This window comes from Oculina patagonica, chromosome 12, assembly GCF_052425735.1.
Source record: "Oculina patagonica isolate OP01 chromosome 12, crgOcupat, whole genome shotgun sequence".
Taxonomy (NCBI): Eukaryota; Metazoa; Cnidaria; class Anthozoa; order Scleractinia; family Oculinidae; genus Oculina; species Oculina patagonica.
In genome coordinates, this window is record NC_135769.1 from 32,918,396 (window position 1) to 32,944,037 (window position 25,642).

General features: G+C 36.6%; 1 protein-coding gene across 1 annotated transcript; it reads left to right on the top strand.

Moving 5' to 3' along the window:
* The first annotated feature begins 1,403 nt into the window (after window positions 1-1,403).
* On the top strand, window positions 1,404-24,073 carry LOC144633127 (sorting nexin-14-like). Its single transcript, XM_078491917.1, has 40 exons — window positions 1,404-1,560; window positions 2,407-2,475; window positions 2,766-2,817; window positions 3,339-3,421; window positions 3,902-3,929; window positions 4,331-4,381; window positions 6,179-6,222; window positions 6,355-6,442; window positions 6,915-6,999; window positions 7,931-8,093; window positions 8,762-8,837; window positions 9,097-9,141; window positions 9,302-9,385; window positions 9,675-9,789; window positions 10,170-10,237; window positions 10,342-10,429; window positions 10,584-10,641; window positions 11,022-11,088; window positions 11,337-11,398; window positions 11,541-11,626; window positions 11,789-11,838; window positions 12,177-12,290; window positions 14,606-14,651; window positions 16,184-16,205; window positions 16,679-16,728; window positions 17,157-17,272; window positions 18,190-18,301; window positions 18,642-18,682; window positions 18,814-18,893; window positions 19,136-19,166; window positions 19,373-19,404; window positions 19,780-19,808; window positions 20,161-20,217; window positions 21,090-21,183; window positions 21,413-21,483; window positions 21,619-21,649; window positions 21,771-21,835; window positions 22,434-22,525; window positions 23,316-23,372; window positions 23,714-24,073. Exons 1-40 carry the CDS (start codon window positions 1,466-1,468, stop codon window positions 23,753-23,755), a joined length of 2,739 nt encoding a protein of 912 aa, XP_078348043.1. The 5' UTR covers window positions 1,404-1,465; the 3' UTR covers window positions 23,756-24,073.
* Window positions 24,074-25,642: the final 1,569 nt, after the last annotated feature.

A 25,642-nucleotide genomic window follows, 5' to 3' on the forward strand; every position in this document is an offset into this window, starting at 1 on the left:
CTTTAACGTTGAGAAAGTCTAGCTCCTCAGTAAACCGGTTTTACAGCAAATGTAAGAACATGTAAGAGCATGGTAACCAAAAAACTGATTTAACGGTTAAAAAACGGCATTTTTGAGAAAATTTGCCAGTTAAAGGGTTAAAATGTAATTAGCAATGAAATTTGAATAGTATATATTAAATATTAAAGTTGTACACGGCCCCACAAGCTTACAAGCAATAAACCTTTTACTGTGTATAATCAACATTCCACAAACTATTTATCGAAACAGATAAAAAATAATAAGTTGCTGTTGTTAATGTACTATAAAATGTTTTTTCTTAAAAAGTGCTCAAATGTTGTCTCGTTTTACGAGTCGCAAAGTTCGAATTTTATATTAATCGAAACACACAGTTTGACTCTCCTGTATAAATTTAAGCAGTATTTTAAAAGATAAGTGACATCGGTGAAGGTTTAAACTCTCGAGAATGTTCGGCGGTCAAGTATTTTTTTTTTTTTTGTTTAACTAAAACGGGTGCATGTTTATTTAAGAAGAAAGAAAGAAAGAAAGAAAGAAAGAAAGAAAGAAAGAAAGAAAGAAAGAAAGAAAGAAAGATGTAATGAAATGTAAGACGACGTGTTACATTTCCTCGATTGATTGGAAAATACATGCTCACGACTTTTAGAAAGTCTAGTATTACAGGAACGTAGCGAACTAGTAACATTAGCCTTTCGAAAGCTCTGAAATGACAAAGCCATTTTCCGAGTTTAAAATTCGATCGATACTTGCGATCGACACCTCCATCGACTGTCGATCGACCCACGATCGACAATCGATCGACATACCGCCTTTTGAAGAGGAATACTGAGATCACCGACATACCAACGATATATCACTGACAGACGACCGACACGCTACCGACAGACGACCGACACGCTACCGACACGCTACCGACAGCCGACTGTAAGGTACCTATCGACACGTCGACCGACATCGAACGTGTAGTCATCGCTAGTATCGATCGCCACTCGATAGAGTGTCAAAGAAAATTGAAAGGCTGTCAACCGTGTGTCGATCGCGGGTCGACCGATATGTTGAGCGAGTGTCGATCGAGTGCCGATCGTGGGTCGATCGAGTGTCGATTGATAGTGTCGATCGATGGTCGATCGCTAGTGTCGATCGACACTCGATCGGGGGTGCCGTAAGTACACATGATCCGGTTTTCCTAAGTATAAACACGGACTTCAAACGCGACATGGTACCGTATGGGAGCATTATTATAAAACACTGAAATGAAAACTTACAGCGAAGTCGTCTTCCATCTTTGATTCTTGTCTGCTGTTGAGAGACTGGGGAGAGGAAAGAGCTATTTACGTCATGTAAGCAACATGTATCATTCCAAATAAAAGTATGCTTGGACATTTCAAGTGATATTACATGAAGTCACTGTAGAAGAGGAAGTCAACATGTCTGACGTTTTGACAAAATGAACAGACTTGAAGGTCAGAATTTGGATTCTATTCGACCTGTGTTGGCCTCAGGAGCTGTTTTTGTGTTTATTTTTACCTTCCAGTTTTACAGGTATGTAGATTTTCTGTCTAACTCGTCATTTGTTGTTGTTCATTTCAACGTGCCCAAGTAGAGCTTTGATTCAAGATCATTCAATATTTGATCACCTGATTTTAATATAGTTGAGTTTGTATACGTAAAGATTGTATCAAGAGAGATAAGCTTGAGGGGTCAAGCTTAGCCCCGGTGTATTGTCTGTGCAGAGATTTAAAATTTAAAGTTTTTACTTTAGTAAGCTTAAATTAAATTAATTTAAGCTTACTAAAGTTAAGCTTATTTCAATTTCTTCAAAGTACAGAAAGTGATCATTTCACTCACATATTTATGTGATAGTTTATAATACACGGAGTTTTTAATTCTAATACCTTTAAGTTTTAATTGGGAAGGGGTACGTGCAGGGAGGGAAAGGGAACTGGGTGTGGGGATGAGGTTGGTTGTGAACATGAGAAGGGAGGTCCTGATTGTGTTTTAGCCATGTGTATCTTGTATGGATAGGACCCTGAGTATAATTTTGATTGGCCAGCTGGTATATGTAATTACTTCCTCCTGACTGAGCAGGTACCGTGTATTTTTAACAACACAAAAAATCATCACAATGTATGCACCTTAAGCAGTTGAAAAATGAAAGCCTGAAAAAATTTCAGTTTTAAAAGGGATTCAAACCAATTACCTTTGCGATGCAGTGCTCTGCCAACTGAGCTATCAAGCCAACTGAGAGCTGGTCACCTTATGAGTTCATAATATACATGTACCCATCATTTTTATCATCGTAATCATCTGCGGTCTTTCTTCATGATAAAGTGGGCCATCCATAGTAAATCCTTAGTGACCAGTGTTCATATTTTCTTTCAACTGTAGTTGTCCTCCATTACTCATTGGAATATGGGTTCTTGCCTTTGGAATTGCCATAGGTTTTCTTGTATTCAGGTAAATGAGAATCATGTAATGTACTTTGAACATTTTGATTACATTGATGTTCTATGAAGCTCTTGTGGCATGGTTGCATTAACAAGGTACATGTAGTTGGGTCAAGGACGTAACTTTCAGATAAGGGGCCAGTTACCTGGCCAGTTTCAGCCAAAGAACTGTACAGTGTAGCTCTTGTCTTGGTCATAAAAGTTAACTTTTATAATGTTGGGTTGTCTAAGCCTAGATTCCACTGCATATAAATTGTTCATTAATTTGTACTTTTATTGGATAATTTATATTTTTTTCAGTTATTGTCCAGTATTACCTAGTCTGTTATTACATTGGAGCCAACGTCAAAAGGTATAGTGTACAGGGCGTTCACTAATTTGTAATATATGTTCTTGACTGTTTTAAAGAGAAGTGATTACAAATCAGTGACTGAATGTGTACTCTTAGATGGATTGAAAGTTATACATGTACCTAGACAAAGAAGGAACACTAAATGGAAATACACAATAATGTACAGTAGTGCCAAAACAGTGGACGTTTTAGTGGTTTAGTTTTACCCTTGTACACTTTGATATTTTTCTTTGTTTTATATATATTAAAAATCCCATAAAATTATCAATGTAACCATACAAGTACCAGAACAAGGGAAAATTTAATACTGAATGAGTACTGAATGTGTCAATTACTTTTAAAAGATAAGTTGGCAAGCTACCCCCTGGTAACTGATCATGCATTTTTTTGGTTTGAAAGAATTTTTTTTATAGCTAAAAAAATGTCTTGTCAAGTCTGAACATGTACATCAGTTTCTAATAAACAGAGTAATCCTTGCTTATGTTACCAGTAAGTTTAATTTAATATGTTATTTTTCTCAGAATTATGGAGTAGATGATCAACAGCAATCATATTTATCCAAGCAGTGTTCTATTTGTGGCAACAGTAAATGCCAAAGACATAGGTAAATATTATAAAAGCAATTTAGTGAATATAAACTATTTATAGGCAGTATGCCCATAAACTATGTTACAGTTTATATTTTTTACAATTTAGTTTATTTTGTCTTGAACCGTAAATTATCTATTACATGTATATTTATGGTCTTAAATCTGGAAAAACTGACAAACCTTAGTAAAATTAATACAAACTATAACACAAAATGTTTATTATGATAATTATTATTGTTCAGAATAAGTACAATCATGGTAATATTAAACAATAATAAATGTTAGTCAATAGCACTTCATTGAATAATTTTTTTTCAAAATCTGCAAGATCTACATGAAATGTTCCTTTACCTAATTTAATTTTCAGTAATAATATTAACAAATGAAATTATTTTTTATCGACCTTTATGTTTGATGAACAGTTTTACATGTATATTAACTTTTGACATGTAAGAAATATCAATAATAATTATTTTCGAATACTTTTTTTAAAGGCCAGAAATTTCAAGAGCTAAGCTAAAGGTGAGCTCACAGTGGCACTCTGTAGTGTGTGTCCGTTAGGCCTGCACTGCACATTATCATACAATTTCACATTATGGTTTTAAGAAGATTCAGACCATTCAAGGGAATAATCACACATAATTATGACATTGTTAAGAAACCTGCGACTGCACTTAAAATGAATTTGAACCATTAAATGTAGTACTTGAATCAACAGCCACTCTGACAGTATTAAAATACATGTATGGAAACTTGTAATATAATCACTGATGCTTGCTGTAGGTGCTGATGGAATCACTCCATAGATCTTGTCTTCATGCCAACTTCTCTTATTATAAAGTGCTCCCTAAATAAATTTGTAGAGAATCCCTTCTTCCCATTGATCATTAATACATGTCTTCATCTGTTTCTTCTTCTTTTAGCCGTGGGAGGATATTCTTATTCCAGAGTCAGTAGATTCAGCATTACAAGAGGTTTGTTAACTGTATTTATTATATAAACTGCAGTGGTATAGCGTGTGGTAGTAAATCGATAAAAATGATATCACACATGTGTGGATAAAAATGATATCCACACATGTGTGATATCATTTTTGACCAATCGGCTCGTAGAGTTTGCCATGTTTCAACACTCAATGAGCTAAAGTTAATCGTTATTAAGTCGAAACATCTTCGGATCTTCCTCGGCAATCTTCGGAAATCTTCTGAACTTTTCGGAAAAGTTCGGAAAATGTTTGGAAACATTCATACAAGCCTTCGGACGCCATTTTTTAATCTGTGGAAAATGGTCAGAAATCTTCAGAAATTCATTAAAAACATCGTAATTAGTAGGTTTATAAAATAAACAGAATAACACGTGGTGCTTGAAATATGAAATTTATCTTCTTGTGTTCAAAACCAATATTTTTATTTTTTTATTTTTTTATTTTTATTTTATTTTTAATTTATTTTTATTTTTATTCCTATTCCTAAAATGTATGTAACTTTACTGTGTAATTAATGTTCTTTTTTGTAATTGCAATAATAATAATAATAATAAATAAAAAAAAATCTCACTCATTCGCTGCGCTCACTCGTGAGCTATCGATTTAAACACTCAAAGATAAATTTCATATCTCTACGCAACCCTGTATTTATATTTAACAATATCAGTCTGTTATTAGGTATTGATATGTAATTAAGTGAAATTTTTTAACAGGTGCAATTCTGGTTATTAGTATACGTAATTGGACTACATGCTGTCCAATTTGGAAATAATTTGATGAAAAAAATTCCGAGGGCAGCCAAAATTGGACGAGGCCGTAGGCCGAGTCCAATTTGGCTGTCAGAGGAATTTTTTGAATCTAATTATTTCCAAAATTGGACAAGCATGTAGTCCGGTTACATATTAATTATATAGCTTGTAGTCAGTCAATCCAGCATAAACAATAAACTTATGTCCAGAACGGGAAAAGCATTCAACAATAGTATGCATAACACAGCACATGCAACTCACTCAGAGCATTGTCTTCACAAATAAAACTTAAACAAAACAGTGCAATTTTATTCACCTGAGTTTGCGAAGCTTGCTACAAAGTGAGTGAAAACACTGCATCAATCAATGAAAGTCGTAAACAAAGTGTCCCAAGAGCTTAACAACTTCTTGAATGTGACATACTCCTTTTCACTATATCGTTCGTACTTCATCGCCGTCTTTTCTTTTCGAATTTCAGCAAAAAACGACAAAGAATTGCATCTACCTCATGCCTCATGGCGATAAATATCTGACAGATTTCTTGCTTCGCTTCGCTGCACTTACGTTCACCCAAGTTTTGTACTATTGGAGGTGTTTTGCTCTTGGTTTTTGCTTCTTAGTGTAGCTAGCTCGTCTTCTGACAACGTAGAAAATTTCTCTTTGTTGTTTCTATTGCTGAAAAGCTCAAAAGGAATAGAAAAACGTAGCAAACTTGCTCAATAAAATTCCGCCATTGTCGACTCACAATGCGACCAGTTTACAGCGCTGACGCTATGCTTTGTGCTAATTGGCTACTATCCGTCACATGTTGTGTTTTCTTCGATTTGATTCGCTGAGACGAAACTGTCCAATTTATCTTAAATTGGACAGATTGTGAATTTTACCTAAAATTCCTAATTGAAACTATCCAAATTTAATCCCAAATTGGACAGTTCCCAGAAATTAAGGAAAAATAGCCGTGCTGACAATATAGGATTTACTGACGGCTATATAATTAATGAAAAAAATAACTTTTTGTTTTTGTTTTCTAATTTCAGTTTCTTGGCCTTCTTCTTCAAAACTATGTTTACACTTGGTACAGGTACAGTAATTAGTAACTTAATTGAGGTTCATCACGCATGACATACTGTAAACAAATAGGTATAGTTTTTATTTATTGGGGCCCAGTTGTTCAACAGGTGGATATAATGCAAGTCTTCTTTTCACATTGCAGAGAGTTAAACTGCAGTGAAGTATGTGTGGATGAAATTCGTTCAAGCATCCGTTATATGGCAGCAGTGTTATTAAAAAGAATATGCAAGGTAATTTATAAAGGGTTTTATGGGAACTTTCTAAATCCTGTTTATTAACGTCTTAACCAATTATTTTATACAAAGATGTAGAAACATTTGGGAGTAACCGCATAGCACATTGTTTTTTTTTCTTTTCCTTCATATGATCTCTCAGTTTGATAGAATGGGGTAGTCTGATATAAATAAGTTTTGTAACAAAATAAATTTCCCTATGCTTGTCATGTAACAGAATTCACATCATCTTTCTCAGAGGGGAAAAGTTGTGGAAATTCCTCATGCCTTACAATTCCTGACCATTTCCTAGTTAAGCAAAGCTTAACAGGAACATCAAGTGTTTTCTAGTGTCATAGGCCTGCAAGGTGTGCAAAGAGCTACTAACAGCTTGTGTACATAACCCTCTGCAGACATCACTTGCTTGTGTACCTTTTTTGTGTGTGTTTAGTACATTATTATAATTTCTTACTGTTGCCTTACTTTTCAGGTTGATATCCCAACTTTAATTATAGAAAATGTAGGCAAAGAAGGCTTAAAGCATCTGGAGATGTATCTTTCTGCTAAAGAAAAAGGTACATGTACCTTTCTTATATTGCCATAGAAAATACAGCCAATCAGAATACAGGAAACCCGTTGTATATTCGACGGTATTCAACCCAACCTTCCCATAGTGCGCTGCGACTGTATTCTCGATGAAGTTTAGTAAGCGTATTTTCTATGGCATGGTATAAAATAGTTACACAACACTTTCTCGTGGTATACTATGGAATATCCCACTTGTCACTTGTATTTTATTGGCATACACACTCGCCTAAAGGCTCGTGTGTATACCGAGAAAATACAAGTGACTCGTGGGATATTCCATAGTATACCACTCGAAAGCGTTGCATAACTAGTATGTATAATGTACTTTGTTTACTATGCTTATGCTTCCGCTAAAGACGCTAAAGTAGCTAGTAAACGAGAAATACCGTAAGAAAAGTTTTCGCATGAGAGGTCACATAATTATAACTTGTCCCTGAACCGATGAACAAACAGATTATTCAAGTCATTCGAATGGATGAATGTTTCGAACGAACCAGCGACCAAGTCGTTCAAACAAGTGGAAATTAATTATTTTTTACCGAACGGGCGACCAAGTCGTTCAAACCTAATTATTATTTTACCAAATGGGCGACCAAGTCATTCAAACGAGTGGATGTGTTTACTTAACGGTAGACCGAAGTCGTTCGAACGAGTGCAAATTTTTTTCAAACAACTTACAAACGGGTTGTAAACGGGATCCCGTGTAAAATGGGAAAGTCGTTAGTGTACGTTTTCGCGTGAAAGGTCACATATTTGATGTGCCTTCTTTTTCATCTGATGTGCTGCACTTAACCAAATTTTTTAAAGCTCTGTAAAAATTGGACAAAATTTTTGTGGGCCCTGCAACACCAACTTTCACACAAAATTTCAATGTGTAAGTTTACTAACAATTTTTTTTTTTGTAATTTGTCTGTCCAGTTATTCGGTCACATTCTACCAACACTCAGACAGCAATTCTAGAACGCTTTGGTCCCAGGATGCACTGTGCTATGCAGAGTCGACAGATGGAGCTTCATTACCTTCGAAAGCTCTCAGAGTCTGTTATTCCTTTTATATTACCTCCAGATTCTCTTCAATGCAAGTAAGTGTGTTACAATATCAGCGTTTAGATTGCACACATCTTTGATGTAGTAAATTAGTGCAAACAAAGAGAAATATGATAAGTGAAGTGGTGACTTGGATTAAAGTGAAAATAAGTGGAGACACATAAGAACCCAGTATATGACCTCCCTCACCATGAGTCCCCTATAGCTTGGTGGTTCCAGTATTCTGGAAGGTCATGGGTTTGAGTCCCATTGGGGAACTGACTCAGAAAATCTTTTTTTTTTTTAAATATATCGTCTCTTTTCAAATCTATAAGTAAACGTACCTGACAGGAACATTTTAGATACACTTTTCAGCAGGCTTTTAGCCAGGTGGGAGTCCATGAGTCCTATGGACAGCCATTCAAGAAGAAAATTAATATGAATAACTGTATACAGAGTTTTTTATTAGCAACTTTGGTAATCTTTAGATACCTTTGCACTCATAACTGCAGAGAAACACATAAAAATTTTGGACTCGCACTTTTTTAATCGTGGCTAAAAGCCTGCTCTCCAGGTAGAACACACAAGGCAAAATTTTCCTTGTACCAATTACTTTGCTGCATTTTTTAGATTACCATTAAATTATTCTTTATCACATCTTCATTGACTGTATTTTTCTAATCAACTGAATATTTTGCTAAAACAAAGCCTTATCACTTTTCAGGAGCCTTTTATCCTTGTTACGCGAATTAATGGCGAGTGCAGTGTTTTTAACAGCAGTGGACAAACTCTCTGATCCTGTGAGTTGAAAACATGGAGACATTCAACCTCGTTCCCAGGGTCTTTCTCTCCCCACCCCCAAGAGCGAGAGAAGAGACTTTTCATCTCTCCTTGAGTAGCTGGTTATCGAAAAAAACAAACACGCTCTTGAGGGCGGGGCGAGAGAGACCCTGGGAACAAGGTTGGAGACATTTACCATTTTACAACTGATCAGATCTTGTTTTTTGGCATGAAGTACTAATTTAATGTAAATTATTGAAAACTTATTTTCTTTTCCAGGACTTTGTAAATAATTTACTTCTCCTACTGTTGGACGAAGAACCAGTAAGTTTTTTTTTATTTTAAATCGTTTTGCTTTTTTACTTTTTCAATATGTGTAACAAGTCATGTACTTTTTATCAGAACTGATATTTATGTACAGTGAACAGCTTAAAGTAAAGCTACCGAACTTTAGCTAACTTTTGTGATCAAACTCTTGTCACAGATGGTTGCTTCTGACGAACCTCCAAGTCCTAAAGTCCCGTTACTTGGTAAATTTGCTAAACCAAGAGCACCACTTATAAACTCGGTAAGACATTCATCGGTCAACGTTTGTAATCGTTTCTCTCCAAAATATTAATTTTCTGTTGTTCTTCAAATAATACAAATCTCAAACTAAGCCACACTCTACATTGTCTCTTAATATTACGGCAACATTTGCATCAGTACTTGTGTTTGTTTTTTAGGCTCTTCATCTGTCCATAGCTGACATTCTTCACACAGTAACTGTAACATTCATAGTAACACACCTTGCATCAGTACAGTACAGTTTTTTATTTAAACAATGATAACCTTTGTCACTGTGTTTGTTTTTTTAGGCTCTTCATCTGTCCATAGCCGACATTCTTCACACACAATCGGCACTGTTTCCATTCATGCAGTTTATGAAAAGCGAGGGTGCACTAAATATACTGCAGTTCTGCCTCACTGTTGGTACGTTACTGCACATGTACAGTTATTTAGCTTCTACTTGATTTAATAGTTTCAATTGGTTTATGATTAACATCGTTTGACATCTTTATGTTGGATTTGGACAGATTGCACATACCCTCCCGTTTTTTCTTTGACTTTGATGAGCTGAAAAAATTGAAAAAACCAACGGAATGATTGCAAACAATTACGCCTAATAACGATGTGTAAATGGTAGAAATGCCTTTTGGGGACCGTGACAATAAACAGTCCATCTTTTTCATAATTTCACTTAATTTGTAGGAACTTAGCTACATATCCGGCACTCTTTGTCATGAGTACGACATCTGCGTATTTTGCTGCAAACTAATAATTATGTATTTGTTTTGTTACTATGATCACAGAGGACTTTAACAAACGCATATTTTCCTCTGAAGAAACAAAAGAGGAAAAGGAATTTCTCATAAAAGAGGTGAGATTTGTGGGAGTCTTTTTTCCTGTCCAAGCTCTTTTTATTAAGTAAAACAATTTTTGTTTTGACGTATATTTTGTACTTGTTCTACATTTCTCCAACAGGTTAAAGAAATCTTCAGTTCATACTTTGATACTAGTGCTGTAGACAGAATAAACTTTGATACAGAGATCGTAGAAGGTCTACAAGCATGTAAGTTTAGACTTTTTACTTTAATAGCAAGTATAAGTTATTGCTTCTCGTGGAAGCAAATCGCTTAATCCTGGTCAGTTATAATAAGTCAGGAACTTCAATTGTAAATGATGTGGTTTTTTTTAATGAAAAACTGCCTTGTTCCTCGTTGCAGGCATTAATGGTCCAATGAACAAAACGGAAAGATTAAAAATGGCAACTTTGCTATCTAAGTAAGTGAATTTAAACCAAATAGTTACCTGACACTCTTTTAGATTTGTTACTGTAATTATACGCAGTTTTGTTGGATGAGTCTGGATGTATGGCTTCAGTGAAGAGTGAAATCGTGCTCAAAATTTCTTTTTCTTCGCTACCCATGCCAAGAATCCGATAAACACACGTTCGGGTGTGTCATCAGTCTTATCACATGTACGGGCGAGATAATTGTCAAATAATGTATAGAGGTTTACATGCAAGTTAAATATAGAGCATTTAAAGTGGATAGTCCAGTATAGTGAATACAGATAGCTCCCACTTACACTGAGCTAAATGTAATGTCAGTAAAAATTGATATTGCCTTCCTGTACTAATATTTTTCCTTTCTATATTTCAGAGCTTGTGAATATGCGTACAATCTCCTGGAGACAACTTTTCTTCCACTTTTTTACCAAAGTGATGATGTAAGTATTGCTGCCGCATTTCAAAACTCGTCCATATCATGCAGATTCTAAATATAGAAATGATAAACTGACTCTGAGTGGCTCTTTTGGTCGGTTAAAAACAAAAATCCCAAACGAATTACACGTTTTTGTTTCCAACTCAAACACGAATTGTGTTTTTCTTGTGAAAGTTACCGCCTTTTAAAGACAAATCGAAGTCACGACTATAAGCTTGTGTTAATTAAATGCTGGTTTGTTCCATCTTGCAGTATTTTTCTCTGCTGTGCGGAAGTCGATTGCCAGCCAAGCCTTTACACAAACCAGCGTCAAGGTAAAATGCGTTTCAATCGCCGCTCTATTTGAAGAAAGAGAAGCCCTCTGTCAAGAGTCTGTTTGCTTAGCTTTTCAAATCTAAGTTAGTGACTGGTCTTGAGATGTAATATTTTGTTATGGAATGTTGTCATTTCTTGTAGAGTTTCAAAGAAAAAGTTTGATCCTTTGGCGGAATTTTCAAGACTGGCGGGAAAGCTGAAAGATAAAGTGATGAATCCAAGCAAAGGTAAAAACAATAGAAGAGTGATGAGTAGTTGACTACTTCTGACTCTTCTGTTTATGGTAATGCTGTCATTTTTAGCCCACGTTTAGCGTTCTTTGTATCTATACCGATGTTACTAACGCAATTCAACCCAAGTAACGTCATTTCATTTATTTTATACCACAGACGATTCGCCGTACGAAGACGACCCGTTTGATATCCCGGATACACCACCGGTAATACGTCACTCCGTAAGGACTTCTGCGATCGTTTAGCTGGCTTCGGGAAATTTTCTAAATGGCTGCATAACAGCATCAGTGTTTTACAATGAATCGACTCTTTTATCGTGGAAATCATAGAACTAAAGGGTGTACATTGAAATTCATAGTACATCTGGGAAGACGAAAAATCTCTTAGAAAACAATGGCTCATTTTGGAAAAAAAAGTATTGTTTGACTGAACGATCCCAGATATCCTAGCACGCGGCCTAAGCTAGTTTCTGTTTAACTTTTTTATGTTGTCATTTTCCTGTTTCTTTCTTAGAGAACTAGAAGGTCATTGTTATTATTTTTAGGATTTTGAGCTGGAAAGTGATCACGAAGATAAAGAAGAGGCGGAAGAAGAGGAGTCACGTGACCTGAGCATGTGGAAAGTAACTGTTCCACACGTGATCATGGAAACTAAACAGGTAATCTTAATTTCGCCTTATACAACTTGTACTTTTCTAAATAAAACAGAGAAAACTTTGCGCAAGAACGCACGGATGTTTGTCAGCAAAAATCCGTTATCTGTCACTGCAAGAAATGTCGCGCTACAATGATACATAACCTGCGAGCAGGCTGTCTCTTCGGGGACAACGTACGCACTTCGGGCTCAACGACGCGAGAAAAGCGAGCCGCTCGTTCCTTCTGCCCTCACTTCGTTGTACCTAAAGCACTTACGTTGCCCCTGAAGAGAGAGCCTTCTCGGAGGCTAATGTCACATTGCAAGTTGAACTGAAAAGCAATATTACGCGCCTTACCACCCGCGTGCAATTTTTGGCAACATGTTGCACACAGTTGAATTTGCGTGTACCTCGCGCAAGATGTTGTCGCAACTTGCAAGACAGCTGATAATGCGTAGATTACAAACAGTCGCTTTTTTTTTCTTAGTTCTTCGAGCGTGAAGCGAAAAAAATGCGCGAGTAGAAAAATGACCTCGTTTTACCGCTTGACGAACTACGAAAAAAGAGCCACTGCTCGTAGTTTAAATCAAAGTCTCTTCGAGATATCGACGTTTTTGCATGAAGTACGAGTCGAAGGTTTATCCTGTGCATTGTTCTTCGAACTTATCATTACAGTTTCTTTGTAGTTTAGTTTAACAATTTCCTATCTTCGCGGAGGAAATGCAGCCATATAATTTTGTCAAAAATGGCTCGTCCGCGCCGGGTATTTATACACATATTCCCTAACATTACACAAATAAACAGTGCAAATTTCACCGAGATCTGACAATTCTATACTTTAAAATTGCAAGGACCTTTCGAGGCAGTCGATTACGGCAGCGAAATTAGCAAATGAAACAGCAAAATATGCGTTTGACGCTTTGTTTTTGTCATTTTGTGACGCCATATCTGAATTGTTATAGGTAGACCGCTGTTCAGTGTGTTCAAGGCCGTAGCGTAACGATTGCTCCACAAAAAAGCACAAAAAATACAGATATTTCCGACTACTGTCGGAGAAAACTGGCTCAAAAATGGCTTGTCCGCGCCGGGTATTTATACACATATTCCTTAACATTACACAAATAAACAGTGCAAATTTCACCGAGATCTGACAATTCTATACTTTAAAATTGCAAGGACCTTTCAAGGCAGTCGATTACGGCAGCGAAATTAGCAAATGAAACAGCAAAATATAATTGCCGCGTAAACAAATCGTTACACTCAAGCTGCGTTTTGTCTAGGCTCTGCGAGGGTCGGATATCAAGACCCAGGATTAAACAAAAGCCATATATACAGTGAATGCTTTCGAATTATATTTGAAGATGAAATAAGAAAGAATTTTGCTGTCTTTGACTGAAATTCCACTCGAACTGCGTAGATACGATCGCATGTTGTAAAGCCGATTCATGCAACATTGCTGTCATTCCCTGTCAACGCGAGGTCACGTCCCTAACGACCTAGGCTGATGACGAAATAGAGTTGCGCTTGCATGTAGCGACCAAATTTGGTCTAATTTTTAACCGCTCCTAAGCTAAAAGAAGCCCCCATCTCTTGCATTTGTTTTAACTTCAATAATATCTTTGAAAAGAGCGAGTTTTTTGGTATGGTTTATTTTTGACGTTTGTAATTTTTAAACGATGTAAGTGCTAGTGATTATTTATTCGTGTTTTAGTTACGCAATCCATTGTTTGTGCGACGCTTTTTATAGATCGCCTTTCAGACACACGTGCGTTGAGATAAGAAAGCTGACATGTCACTTTTAAAATTGTTATATAACGTTTGTAAATGTGACAAGTCACGTTTTTTTTCACGAGATCGCAAGTGATCACCCACAGCGGAAAGTAATCCCTTGAGAAATTAAAACAGTCCCTTGAGAAATTAAAAAAGTCCCTTGAGAGTTTACAAATATGTGGTTCCAAATTTTGTCCACTAACCCCTATTCTACGTTTTTAGCTTGTAAACAAGCAAAACCGTCGAAAAAACGTGTTGTCCGTACTACTCGGCTTAGTAAACTAAGAAACTAGAGAAATGACATCAAATTTTGGTTGGTTCAGTACTTAGAAATACTTTATTTGCCAACACGGGTGCAAATAGTAGCAGATTTACAAGCCCGTCTTCAGTACAGCACTAAAAGATGTTCATTGTGAAACTAACTGCCAAAAATTAAGGAAAAGAAAGACATAAATGTCTTTCTAGTTCCGTGAATACTGTTTTCAAACTTTGTTTTCATGTTAGATGACTCCAAGTTATTTTAATGTTTGACAACTGTAACGTGTTTTACTGTATCCTTTGCTTCACAGAAATGCATGTTTATAATATCAGTGGAAAGATCAGATGTGACTGAAGGTGGGTACACCATTCGCTTGGTCTCTTTGTTGTATTGTGAGTGTGTAACATCAATGCTGAGGCGAGGAATTTGTCGATATTAAAATCAATTAAACCTCCACGTTGTATTTCCTCTGGCTCCAGGTGTTATTCGTAATGAGTTGATAAATTTCCCTCGCATCGTAGCAAAATGAAACAATGCCAATAGCTTGTTCGTACTCGACGAAGTTCAACTTGATTTAAATTTGTTTTGAGTTGGCAAAGTTCGTCCGTTCCGTTGTCCATTTCACTTCGTTGTCTTCGTTGAATTGCTTGTTTCTGATCTTTGCCTTACTTTAAAACTGCTTAATCTTTCTCCTCGAAGCATTCTTTTTCATCTGTTTTCTTCTTTTCCAGTAACTTTTTATATGCGTTCTTGATTCCTATTTCGGCTTCGTCCAAATCTCTCGCTATTTCTCCAAACTTCTTGGCTAAGCTTGATGCGGCTTGCTGAGTCATTTCAGTGTGTTCAATGGCTTCGTGTAGACGTGATTCACTCTGTGACAGACTGTTCGCGGCATATGCCAGGTGGTGTTTCAAGTTTTCAAGTCTGTCGCGTATTTCTTCATATTCCATCATTTTGGTAAGAGAGTTACAACCGAGTCTGTTGTTGTCTTGAGAAACTTCGTTTGAATAGCCCGCGTCAGCCGAGTGCCCCGCGTCAGCCGAGTGCCCCGCGTCAGCCGAGTGCGGAGCGTCTTTGCATCAACTAATTTACATGAGAAACAATAGCGGCAATTTTAATAGTAATGGCGGTTTTTGTTTGACCTTTAAAAGCGGGAGTGATGAAAGGCGTGTTTTCTCTTTATAATAATAATAATATTTAAATAGGAGGTCCATTTCACCGCAGTGCTTTTCAATGGAGCCCTGTAGCTAATGGGCTTCAAGCCGCACTTTGATTTTGTCATTAACTTTATGACGTTTAGTGTTGGATCATTTTTTTTTCAACGTTTGGAAATGTCATTATTTTTAAGAAGCCATTACCATACATGTATTTTTCATCTTTGCGAATTAAGAAAGTGAACGAAAGCGTAATCGGTAAAGCTGCGGCAATCGCAGTGCCTTCGACAACGAAACCTGGAGAATTGTGCCGATTTGTCCCGACTTATTTTTGTGTTTTTCTTTGGCCCCAACAATGTGTATCTTAGAGCGATAAATAAAGGTTAAAGTTAGAAGAAGTGTTTACCTTCCGAGAGTAAAGCCTGGTTTTCACTAGCGACGCAAGCACAAGCGCAAGGATAACAGCTCTTATTTCTCCGTGAAAACGGCTTCGACTCAAGCAAAAGCACAAGCGCATTGCATTTGGATGCTTGTGCACGTGCCTTGCGGCAAGCACAAAGTTCAAAATTTGTCCTTTTTGCGTGATCGCGCTTGTGCTTGCGCTTGTGCTTGCGTCGCTAGTGAAAACCAGGCTTAAGAAACCAAACAAAACGCTGCCTTCTCACTCTTGTGAGGTCTGTTGTAATAAAATTGCAAAGTAAGATATCCTAAACGTTCTTTTCTTCTTTCTACAGCCACACGATGGGATGTTGCTCGGTAAGTTTTTCTTTCGACACACATTTTGTCATTTTGCAGATCGTATTTCTTTATTTTACAAGCAGTAATCTTCGGAGCGGTGATTTTTTGGATTCGAAGACTAGCGCATGTGATGCAAACAGAAACGAATGCACTGTTCTATAGTTCAGTTGGAAAACTGAAGAACACGTATATGTTTGCGAGGTTTAGAATTCACGAAACTTATATATTTACATATTTTACGATATGCAAAGAGTGGCGAGGTAATGTCGATGTTTTTTTTCTTAGGATAAATTTTTGCACCTTGATTTTCGCGAATCTGAACTCGTAAAATGAACAAAAAACTAATAAGCTGTCAAAAGATAAAAGAACTTTGGTTGCTAAGAGGTGTATTTTGTACTGCAATGCGTTGTTCTATCTGTGTGATGAGCAAAACATTTTAGTTTTTTCTAACAGTTTCAGCCGCCTTACTTTTTTTGTTTTTTAATCCTCAGGCGGTATAACGAGTTCTTTGTTCTTCAGAGCAAGTTAAAAGAATTTCACGGTAGGATATTTGTTTGTTACTTTCAGTAGTCTTTCCTTCTGCTTTAAAACTGCAGCTCAGTCTGCGCTCAGGCTAAACATGATCAACAGCACCGGAGTTTATCCGTATTTCCCTAGCCACTAGTAGTAGTAGTAGTAGTAGTAGTAGTACTAGTGTTGCAACTTCCATGGATTTGATGCCAGTCCACGCATATTACACTTCAGCATTTTTGTGAGCTTACCGACTCATTTTCACTCCTGGGCGAGGTGAAGCACTATGAGAGGGACATGCCCAAGAACACCACGCAGTGACCCCTCCCAGGGCTCGAAACCGGACCGCTCGATCCGGAGTCCAGCGCACTAACTATTAGACCACCGCAATGAAAACCGTGATCTCCATTAATTCACACTCAGCTTATTAGCTACTTGTTTCTTTCTTTTTCATGTCAGGTGCGATCGATGACTCACTTCTTCCACCCAAGCGTAATTCTACAAAGTCAATATCACAGAAGAGTACAGCCACTTATTTTGAGGCTTGTCGAGTTCAGTTTGAGAAATATTTACAGGTCAGTTTTACTTGTAATAACTGCTGAAGCTTGCAGTTTCTGAGCCACTTTGGCCTAAATTTTTTTTTAACAAAATAACTCTGTTTTGTTTTTCATCGCGAATTATTATATAAAAGTTACAACAAGAGACTTAAGAAAAAATCTCCTCTTCCAAACTTCTTATCTTTTACATCTTTTTTACTATATAAAATGAGTCACGACCTTGTAGATATAAATGTTGACTCCTATCTTAGTAGACATAATGAATCCAGAACTCGCGGCAGCCATAATTTCAAATATACGCAATATAGAGCGACGAAAAACGCGTATTTTTACTCGTATTTTCCGAGGACCATAAGAGAGAGGAATGCACTCCCTGCGGCGATTGTTGAGTCCGACTCTCTTACGTCTTTCCAGTCTGGACTGCGCGAGCATTTTTATTAATTTAGTGGTTTACCCATATAATTTTAGAATTTTTAGATTTTTAGAATTAATTTAGAATTTTTTTCCGTTATTATATATGTACATATTGTATTTTTACTTATTTTTAGACGTTGGTGTGATATCCGTATGGACTTTTTACCGACATATTAAATGTAGATGTAGATATATGTTTAATAAGGCGTTCATTTAATAGGCCATGGAAAGTCGTTTTTTAGATGTAAAAAAATTAGCCTTAATTTTTTAATTTCAACATTTGTGTAACCGTTCCCAATCGATAAAGCCTCCGACTATTTTTTTACTTCTATTTGTATTCTTTTCTGTTGGTTTTCCTATTACTTCGACTTTGGAGTGAAGACGTCTGATACTGAAATTAGATGAGGTTCTTGGATCTTTGATTGTCTTGGATACCATAGTTCAGAAAACCAACTGAAAGATCTCAAAAGTTGGCAATAGCGACAATTTAATACAATATACGTTTCATTTTTTTTTTTCAGTATTTGTGTTCTAATCCTCTACTCAAAGGAAGCGCGTTGTTGTTCAATTTCTTTTCTCCTGATAAAGAATTCAGCAACATGTTTGGTCCTGATAAAATGGGCGACAAAGCGGGTAAGAACTTGTGTAATAACTGGATTGTAAGTGGGCTCCACTTCTTTTTCATTCTGAACCTTAAATCACGTGCAATATCATTACGACACGTACTTCACTTTAACAAGTAGGTATGTGTAAGCCTCTTTGTTTCTTAACCGCCACCTGGAAAACCTTGTTTCTTCTTTTCTGTTTTCCCCCATTGATCTGTCCGGTGTGGTTGAATCTATTAAAAAAATACATCCCTGCCAGCGGTGCTATCTGAATTATATTGAGGCATGCAAGCTCCGGCCCGCACCTCTCTCTTGTTTACTTTATCTTTTGATAGTTATAATACCTCGTTTTTTTCTTGGCTGCACAGGAAAGAAGTTTAAGTCTATGGCAACAATACTAAAGAAGGAGGTAAGGAAGCTGACCACTGAAAAGCATACCTATTCAAAGAAAATCAAATCTACTATAAAAAAATTGTCTTCACAAACATAGCTAGATGAATGATAATTTTCGTGACAAACTTTCGCTATCTTGCTTTACAGAAAGGTCAGAACCTTGATCCTTTTCTTCAAGCGTTTCTATCCTCTACCGTGGAACCAACAAAAAGAAAACCATTACCAAAGTAAGTAAATATTTTCATATGTTGGTTAACTACAACAGAACAAATTACTTTTGGCAATAGCATGCACGAGGTTTTCGCCTCCCCCGTAGTAAAGCCTGATACTCGGGCTAAATAGCGTAAATTTTCCATACGCGCCATTAAGTAAACATCCCATGCGTTATTGTTGCTGTTGGAAACGTTTTTTATAAAAAAAAATAAATGTTTTATATGATGAATTTCTATATCTGTCTGTTTCTTTGCAGAGGTCTTCTAGAACAATCAAGACGAAGCGAGGTACTTAGTGTTTTTATTAGCTATTACTGATTTCATTGTTTTTTTTTTTTTCGTTTTTTCCACTGTTGTGTTGGTCATGTACATAATAATCACGCTTTTATCCTCAGCTCAGAACTCATTGTTTAAAGCACCCGCACATCACTGTATTTATAATCAAAACGGCCGTTAATGTTGTTAAAATGACGAAACTATTATATTTCACACAGGAGGGACTTTTTCCAGGAAGAAGAAAAACCTTGTAAGTATTACTTTCTTTTGTTCTAAGAGAAATTTTTATATTAATAGCATTTCCTGATAAACACAAATTATTATTTTATGCAGTCACACACCCTGCTGTCAAATCAGTTTGTTTTACTGCATCTGAAGTGCCATTTTTGATTGGACGAGAACGAATCACGTGACGCGCATCAAAACGTAACTCTTTAGGGAGCCCTGATTCGTAGATGTTCAGGTCCAGTGCTGCGCATTGTCAAACTCTTAAAACGCAGGGAAAAAATTGTGTACGTTTATTCCACAGACCTTTACTTTTCCTCGCGAAAGCACTGACCAATTATAAGCTCAGGAGGTTCATTCCTTGCATATTTGCTTATTTTATTGTTTTATTTGTTTCTAGGAGTAACTCAATGCGTTTAAAAGTGGAAGGTAGGTCAATTTTTGCATTAAAATTCCACTTTCAACCTCCTGAAGGCCATCACTCTGTGCGAGGCCTTCTGTGTTCCTCCAAGAATAACTAATTTGGTCGACGTTATTGAATAACGTCGACCAAATTAGTTAATTCCACGTTTTCAAACCACTTTTTTTTACTTGACAACTTCACCTAGCTTCTTCGTGCCAAGTGTGACTTAAAGCCACAACATCCCGTCGCCAACCGTCTCTGTTAGTCGCTGCTATACACACATCATTCCATTATCTACATTCAACTCTTACACTCGATAAAGTCATCTAAAATTGCATGTCCATTCTCACACTAATTTAATATTTTGCTGTTCTTCAGCGTCAGGGAAGCCACAGATACTAGTGACCGGTGTGACTGATTATATCCTCTTCCTTGGTTAGTAGCCTTATACGTTTTATAAAACTTGCTATTTACAAGTTGGCAGTGTCTTAATCTCAATTTTTCCTGCATCTTCATCGCGTAATTTATGTCAACGTCAGATTTAGGAGTGAACGCGTATTATTTTAGCGGGAGAAACGTCGCATCCTTCGTTATTTTCCCTACGAATATTGTATTAGTGAAAACAAAGTTCTCAAAAAGTAGGTAAAACTCATACTTTTTATTCAAGAAATGGCATCACTCGAAGAGTATGGGTAAAACATTTTCTCCGACATGTCTTTACTTTACGGCATTTAATCTTGAACTTGTAGCCGTGCTAGTACTCGTGCGCTAAATTACACTTTCTGACGTTTAAGTATTTAAAAATGCTTTGTTCGTGCACTTCTTGAATTATTTGCACCCAGACCTGTGTTGAAGTACAGTGGAATCCCGAGGGGGAACGAAACAACGTTGTGTTCGCGAGTATCCCAAACACAATGTTGAGAACTTACAATTCCGAATTCCAAGAAAGGGTTGCCTGGATTGAATAATTCTTAAAGGCATCAAGCACATGTACGTAATATATTTAAACACAAGAGACAATGTTTCATCGGTATATCCAAACACCAAGAAGGAAGTTGAAGAAACGACGCGCAGCGGAGTATTTTTGACGATATTCGAGGTGTCTGGATAGCCGATGAAACACTGTCTCGAGTGTTTGATATATCTTTTCAATTGAAACAAAAACTACGGAGTAAACGGAGAAATAAAGTCGTAAATATCTATATATTCAAACCTTCTTCACGGTTATGATTTCCTTTGTTTTAACTTGATTAATTATCCGTGAGTTTGAGAATGTTAATTCATTATCTATTTTGGCTTTTTTCTAGCTCAACGCCTGTTCAATGTCCCAGCCTGGCTATACAGCTTGTTCGTTTGTGGAAAAGTCGCCTTTCAACATACACTTGATGTATATGCCGACAGGTATGCTTGAGTAAGACTGTATATAACAACAACAATCTTTTTTTTTTTTTCTTATACTTTTAAGTGTTATGTGTGCCCTTCGTTTTCCAACTTGTCTTTTTATCTTTTTCGTTCACCCATGCCAGTAAAGAAAAATTTAATGTTTTTCCATGCACGTTAGCGAGTTTCTCCCGCAGTAGGGTGGTTAATTTCATTACTATTATACTACTAGCGTGTTTTCGTATTTCAGATATTTAGCTGGTAAAGTGAACTTGTTAACGAGTGAGCATCGTTTAGTTATGATCATTCATTTACTGAGAGGTAAGTCTCAAGAATTGACCAGCACAAGATTGATAAAGTGAGTTGATTTGTCATTACTTTCTCTCCTTTTTTTCCCTTGATCTATGGCCCAACCAAGCTAACTAAGAGGCCTTTATTCTTGTTTTCCTTTTGTAGATGCAATTTTCTTTGATCAAGATCCACCGAGGTAATGATTTCTTCATTTGATAGTTTGTTAGAAATGTTACTACAAAAGTCAAACAAAATAATCCATAGAATGCCGAGCTTTTGGTTTATCAGCTTAATGTTATGTTTTCTTGTTTCTGCAGAACTGATACACAGAAGTTAGAAAGATGCGAACAGACTTTGAAAGAAATGCTTGACTTTATACCAGGTTTGATAGTTGCTATAGCAACAAAGCTGCTGTGTTTATGACTTAAACTCCACAGAAATAAAAGGTTACATAGTTTTACAGGCGAATTAGTTGTTGTTTGTATGCGCAAAAGTTGCCTGGGTGCAATTTAACTACGAAGAGATATGTTTTTTTTTAATAATTAATTTCTAAAATAAAAATAAATTACCTTTATTTAGACACGGTGAGGATTAAGGCTAGAAGCTTGTGGGGCCGTGTATTCCTGATCGAATCGGAATTTAGAAGTGTTGGTTTTGTGGAGGGAGGAAAACCGGAGAACCCGGAGAAAAACTCTCGGAGCAAGGAGTGGACGAGAACCAACAACAAACTCAACCCACATATGACATCGAGTCCGAGAATGGAACCCAGGCCACATTGGTGGGCGGCGAGCGCTCTCATCACTGCGCCATCCCTACTCCCCTACTCTAATTGCGCTAGAGTCACTCAAAGTTATCACCGAGTCTTGATCGTCTAAATTTCAACTATAGGGAAACGGGCAGATGTCGCGAATCTGGCCATAGACGTATTTTATTAATTAAAATTTGCTTTTGTACTGAGTTACACGGTTTGTTTGTTTCAGACATGGCTGTACGAGTAATAGGCACGGAAAGACACAAGTCCGGAATCACTTTGCTCTTCGAACTTTTACAGCAACCCAGGTTAAACAAACAGGTAGATATCTTGATTATAGCCCGCTTCCTTTTGTTTATCAGATTAATACAAAATTGCCAAGGTAAACATGACGTATCCTGGTCACTTGGTGACTTTATAAAAAAATTTATTAAGGAAAATTGTCGTTGATATGAGGAAACCATTTCCCCGTATTGTTTCAAAAGGTGCTTTAAAGGTAAAAACCAGCTGTTGACTATTAGGCCCCGTCCACACTGACCCGGGTAAATTTGAAAACGGATAAATTTGAAAACGCCGCGTAAAATGTTTTCCGTCCACATTAACCCGGGTAAATTTGAAAACTATACGTTTCATTGGTGAGCGTTTTTGAAAAGCTCCGTTCTCGGTGACCGAAAACGCCGTTTCAGTGTGGACGGTTGGTCTAACCGAGGAAAAAAAGATGCGTTTTCAAATTTACCCGGGTCAGTGTGGACGGGGCCTTAGAGTAAGCAGAGTTGAATCTTTCTCCAATCCCCAGAGGTAAAGATAACTCTCTTGACAGTATTTCATGTGCATATTAATGCTAATGTACGATCCTTCAGTATTTAAGTCTAAGCTAACTGATTGTCACCTTAGTCTGTAGATGATATAGAATTATATCGAAATATTACAAGTACTTGTGTTTTATATTGTTGTACAATTGTAGAATTGGATCATCTAGAAAAACAGTTTTGATTATAAACCAAATTCTTCCAAAAATAATCATTGAAAAAGTATGAATAGAAGTAAGGAGAATTTTATGTTGATCAATGAGTAAATAAATCAAGTCCCTTGCCTGTTTTATCTTTCGTAGCTGACCTACGTGCTTCTGGATCGTGTAATGGGAGAGATCTTTCCTGAACTGAAGGAGGTATGATTTAGTTTTTGTTTCCCTTATAAAGACATGGGGCCCGAAAAAAGTTGCGCAAAATTTGAAGCCTATTTTTAGGGTGAAAAGACGACAAAAATAAGTTTCTTTGGCACACTGATCTACACTTTCTAGAGATATCAGAACTAAGTCTAGTTAATTTTTTTTCAATAAGTGAAAAATAAGGGCAAACAAAAATAAAAAAAGCAAAAACAAAATAATGTTGAAATCTCATAATTAAACCACAAGTTTAAGGTCGACGGCAATTCCGTACAAACGTATATATTTTGTACAAGGAAAACAGCAATGTCAGGAATATTAATATTTCTCACATTTTTTCCCAGAGCAAATTATTTCCAGCGGAAGAACTCCCAAGTCGCTGCTGATTAGACGTGAGGGGGTACAAAGACTAACTAAGTAATTTAAAAAGTGTTGATCACAGCCGTTACTTGGGAAGTCGGGTTGCATTGTTTCTCCAGACTACGAGAAGACCAGTTCTAAAAGCCTCTCGAGTAATTAGCAAGTGTATACAAATTCGTCACAAAAATTACATATTGCTGAAATTTGTACATACGGTTGTGAAAGTATTTTGCATGAAAGAACATGTCTTAATCTTCCAAAATGAAATCAAATTCTATAAATTTATGTTTTATGAAGAAATTTTATTGTTTAAAAAATGTAAAATAAAAATGATTTATACTAAATGTTTCTTTTTGTTTATTTTCTGTGGTCTGTAACGTATTCTGTTTATTCTTGCTTTCTTCCAGCAAATTTAATACCGGTTTTCACCTCGTTTCCCATTGCTTAATATCTCCGGATTAATATCGTAAAACTCGTCTGGTGTATGTAACCTGTTATATATTCCGTTATACTATTCATGCTAATACCATTTTTTGTAGAAAACGATCTCAATAATATTCAACAAATTGTCGCGATGACCATTTATACTCATCCGTCTTCTTGCAAAGTGTTACATGAACACAGATTATGTTGCTAAGTAAATAGTTTCGTTGACGATTTATTGAATAATAAAAACAATTATCTATACTGCAATCAGTCTCTCTTGTGCTTTGAATTGCGTGGGACGAAGGCGAAAGCGAGGGAGCTCGATATACGTGCGTTGAAGGCGCGAGCTGCGGCGCCCGCGCTACTCACGCTCGATCTCGCTCGCTTTCGCGTTGGTCCCCACGGAATTAAAGCAAACGAGAGACTGATCGGAGTCTAACAATTATCCTGCTCAATATTGCCGTTGGCCTGGTCAGCATGGTATCAGGCGATATTCAATATTTGCATTGCAAGAGGCAATTCGGGCACAATTTACCTGCGAACGCAGACAGATGACGCAACAGGCGGAAAATGTAAGAAGTGAAAGAGTTTAAAAATGCAGATCTTCAATTGGTTTAATTTACCTTGTTTATAGAAAACAAAATGTAAACTTTATGAATGTAAACCTTACATTCATAAAAAAAAAACACATGCACAGCTCTGTAAACTGAGCAAATGAATAATAGGCTCTGACTTGTCTTATATTAAACAAGAAACACTGCTCTACAATGTCAGAAATGTTTCTGGTAATTCAGCGTTAATTGTTCATCTATTTGCAGATCATCTTCAAAAAAGCTGTGTCTGAATAAATGAAGTTCTGACACCCTCAATAAAGTGAACAAATGAAAGATTGCCTCTTGGTTGTACTTTTTAAAAAAGAGAATACATTGTTTCGTGGCGCGAATTTAATTGAAATTAGTTCTTTATGCTTAAAGTACTAGTTTTTCCCACGGTAGCTAAGACTGAAGTATTGTAAGTTTGCGTGAGTCTCGAGTTATCGAGGCTTCGAGAATTTGTGGCTAAAATTATGGGCGAGGTAACAGAAGGTTGGAGAAATGGGGATCCCACTCTGCAGTTTTTTGTTGTAAAGCAGTTTGTATGCTAGCTTAGTCCAAGGAGTCGAAAAACGTCAAAAAGATCTATTGCTTGCGTGTGTGCCTTCACTTCAGAACATACTTTGCAGGGCTGCGATGAATAAAGTTCTTTACGGTGACACCGGCTGTTTCATTAATTTTACATTCTCTTTATAAGAATCGTTTTTAATCGTCACTTCTCTGCTTGACAATGTATCGATTATCTCAGGAAATATTAGGTGACTAATTGTGAAATATTCGCACTGCGCGAAAAAAGAAATGAAGGACCAATCGTATTCATATCGCATTGACATAAATATGAACGCTTTACTGATCAACTAATTGTACCAGCTTTATTGTTGGTTTTTCTAGTCA

Coding starts and splice junctions, on each gene's coding strand:
- LOC144633127 (XM_078491917.1), top strand. CDS start 1,466: ATGAACAGACTTGAAGGTCAGAATTTGGATTCTATTCGACCTGTGTTG. Junction 6,443..6,914: donor TATTAAAAAGAATATGCAAG/GTAATTTATAAA, acceptor CTTACTTTTCAG/GTTGATATCCCAACTTTAAT. Junction 12,291..14,605: donor TGATCATGGAAACTAAACAG/GTAATCTTAATT, acceptor TTTGCTTCACAG/AAATGCATGTTTATAATATC.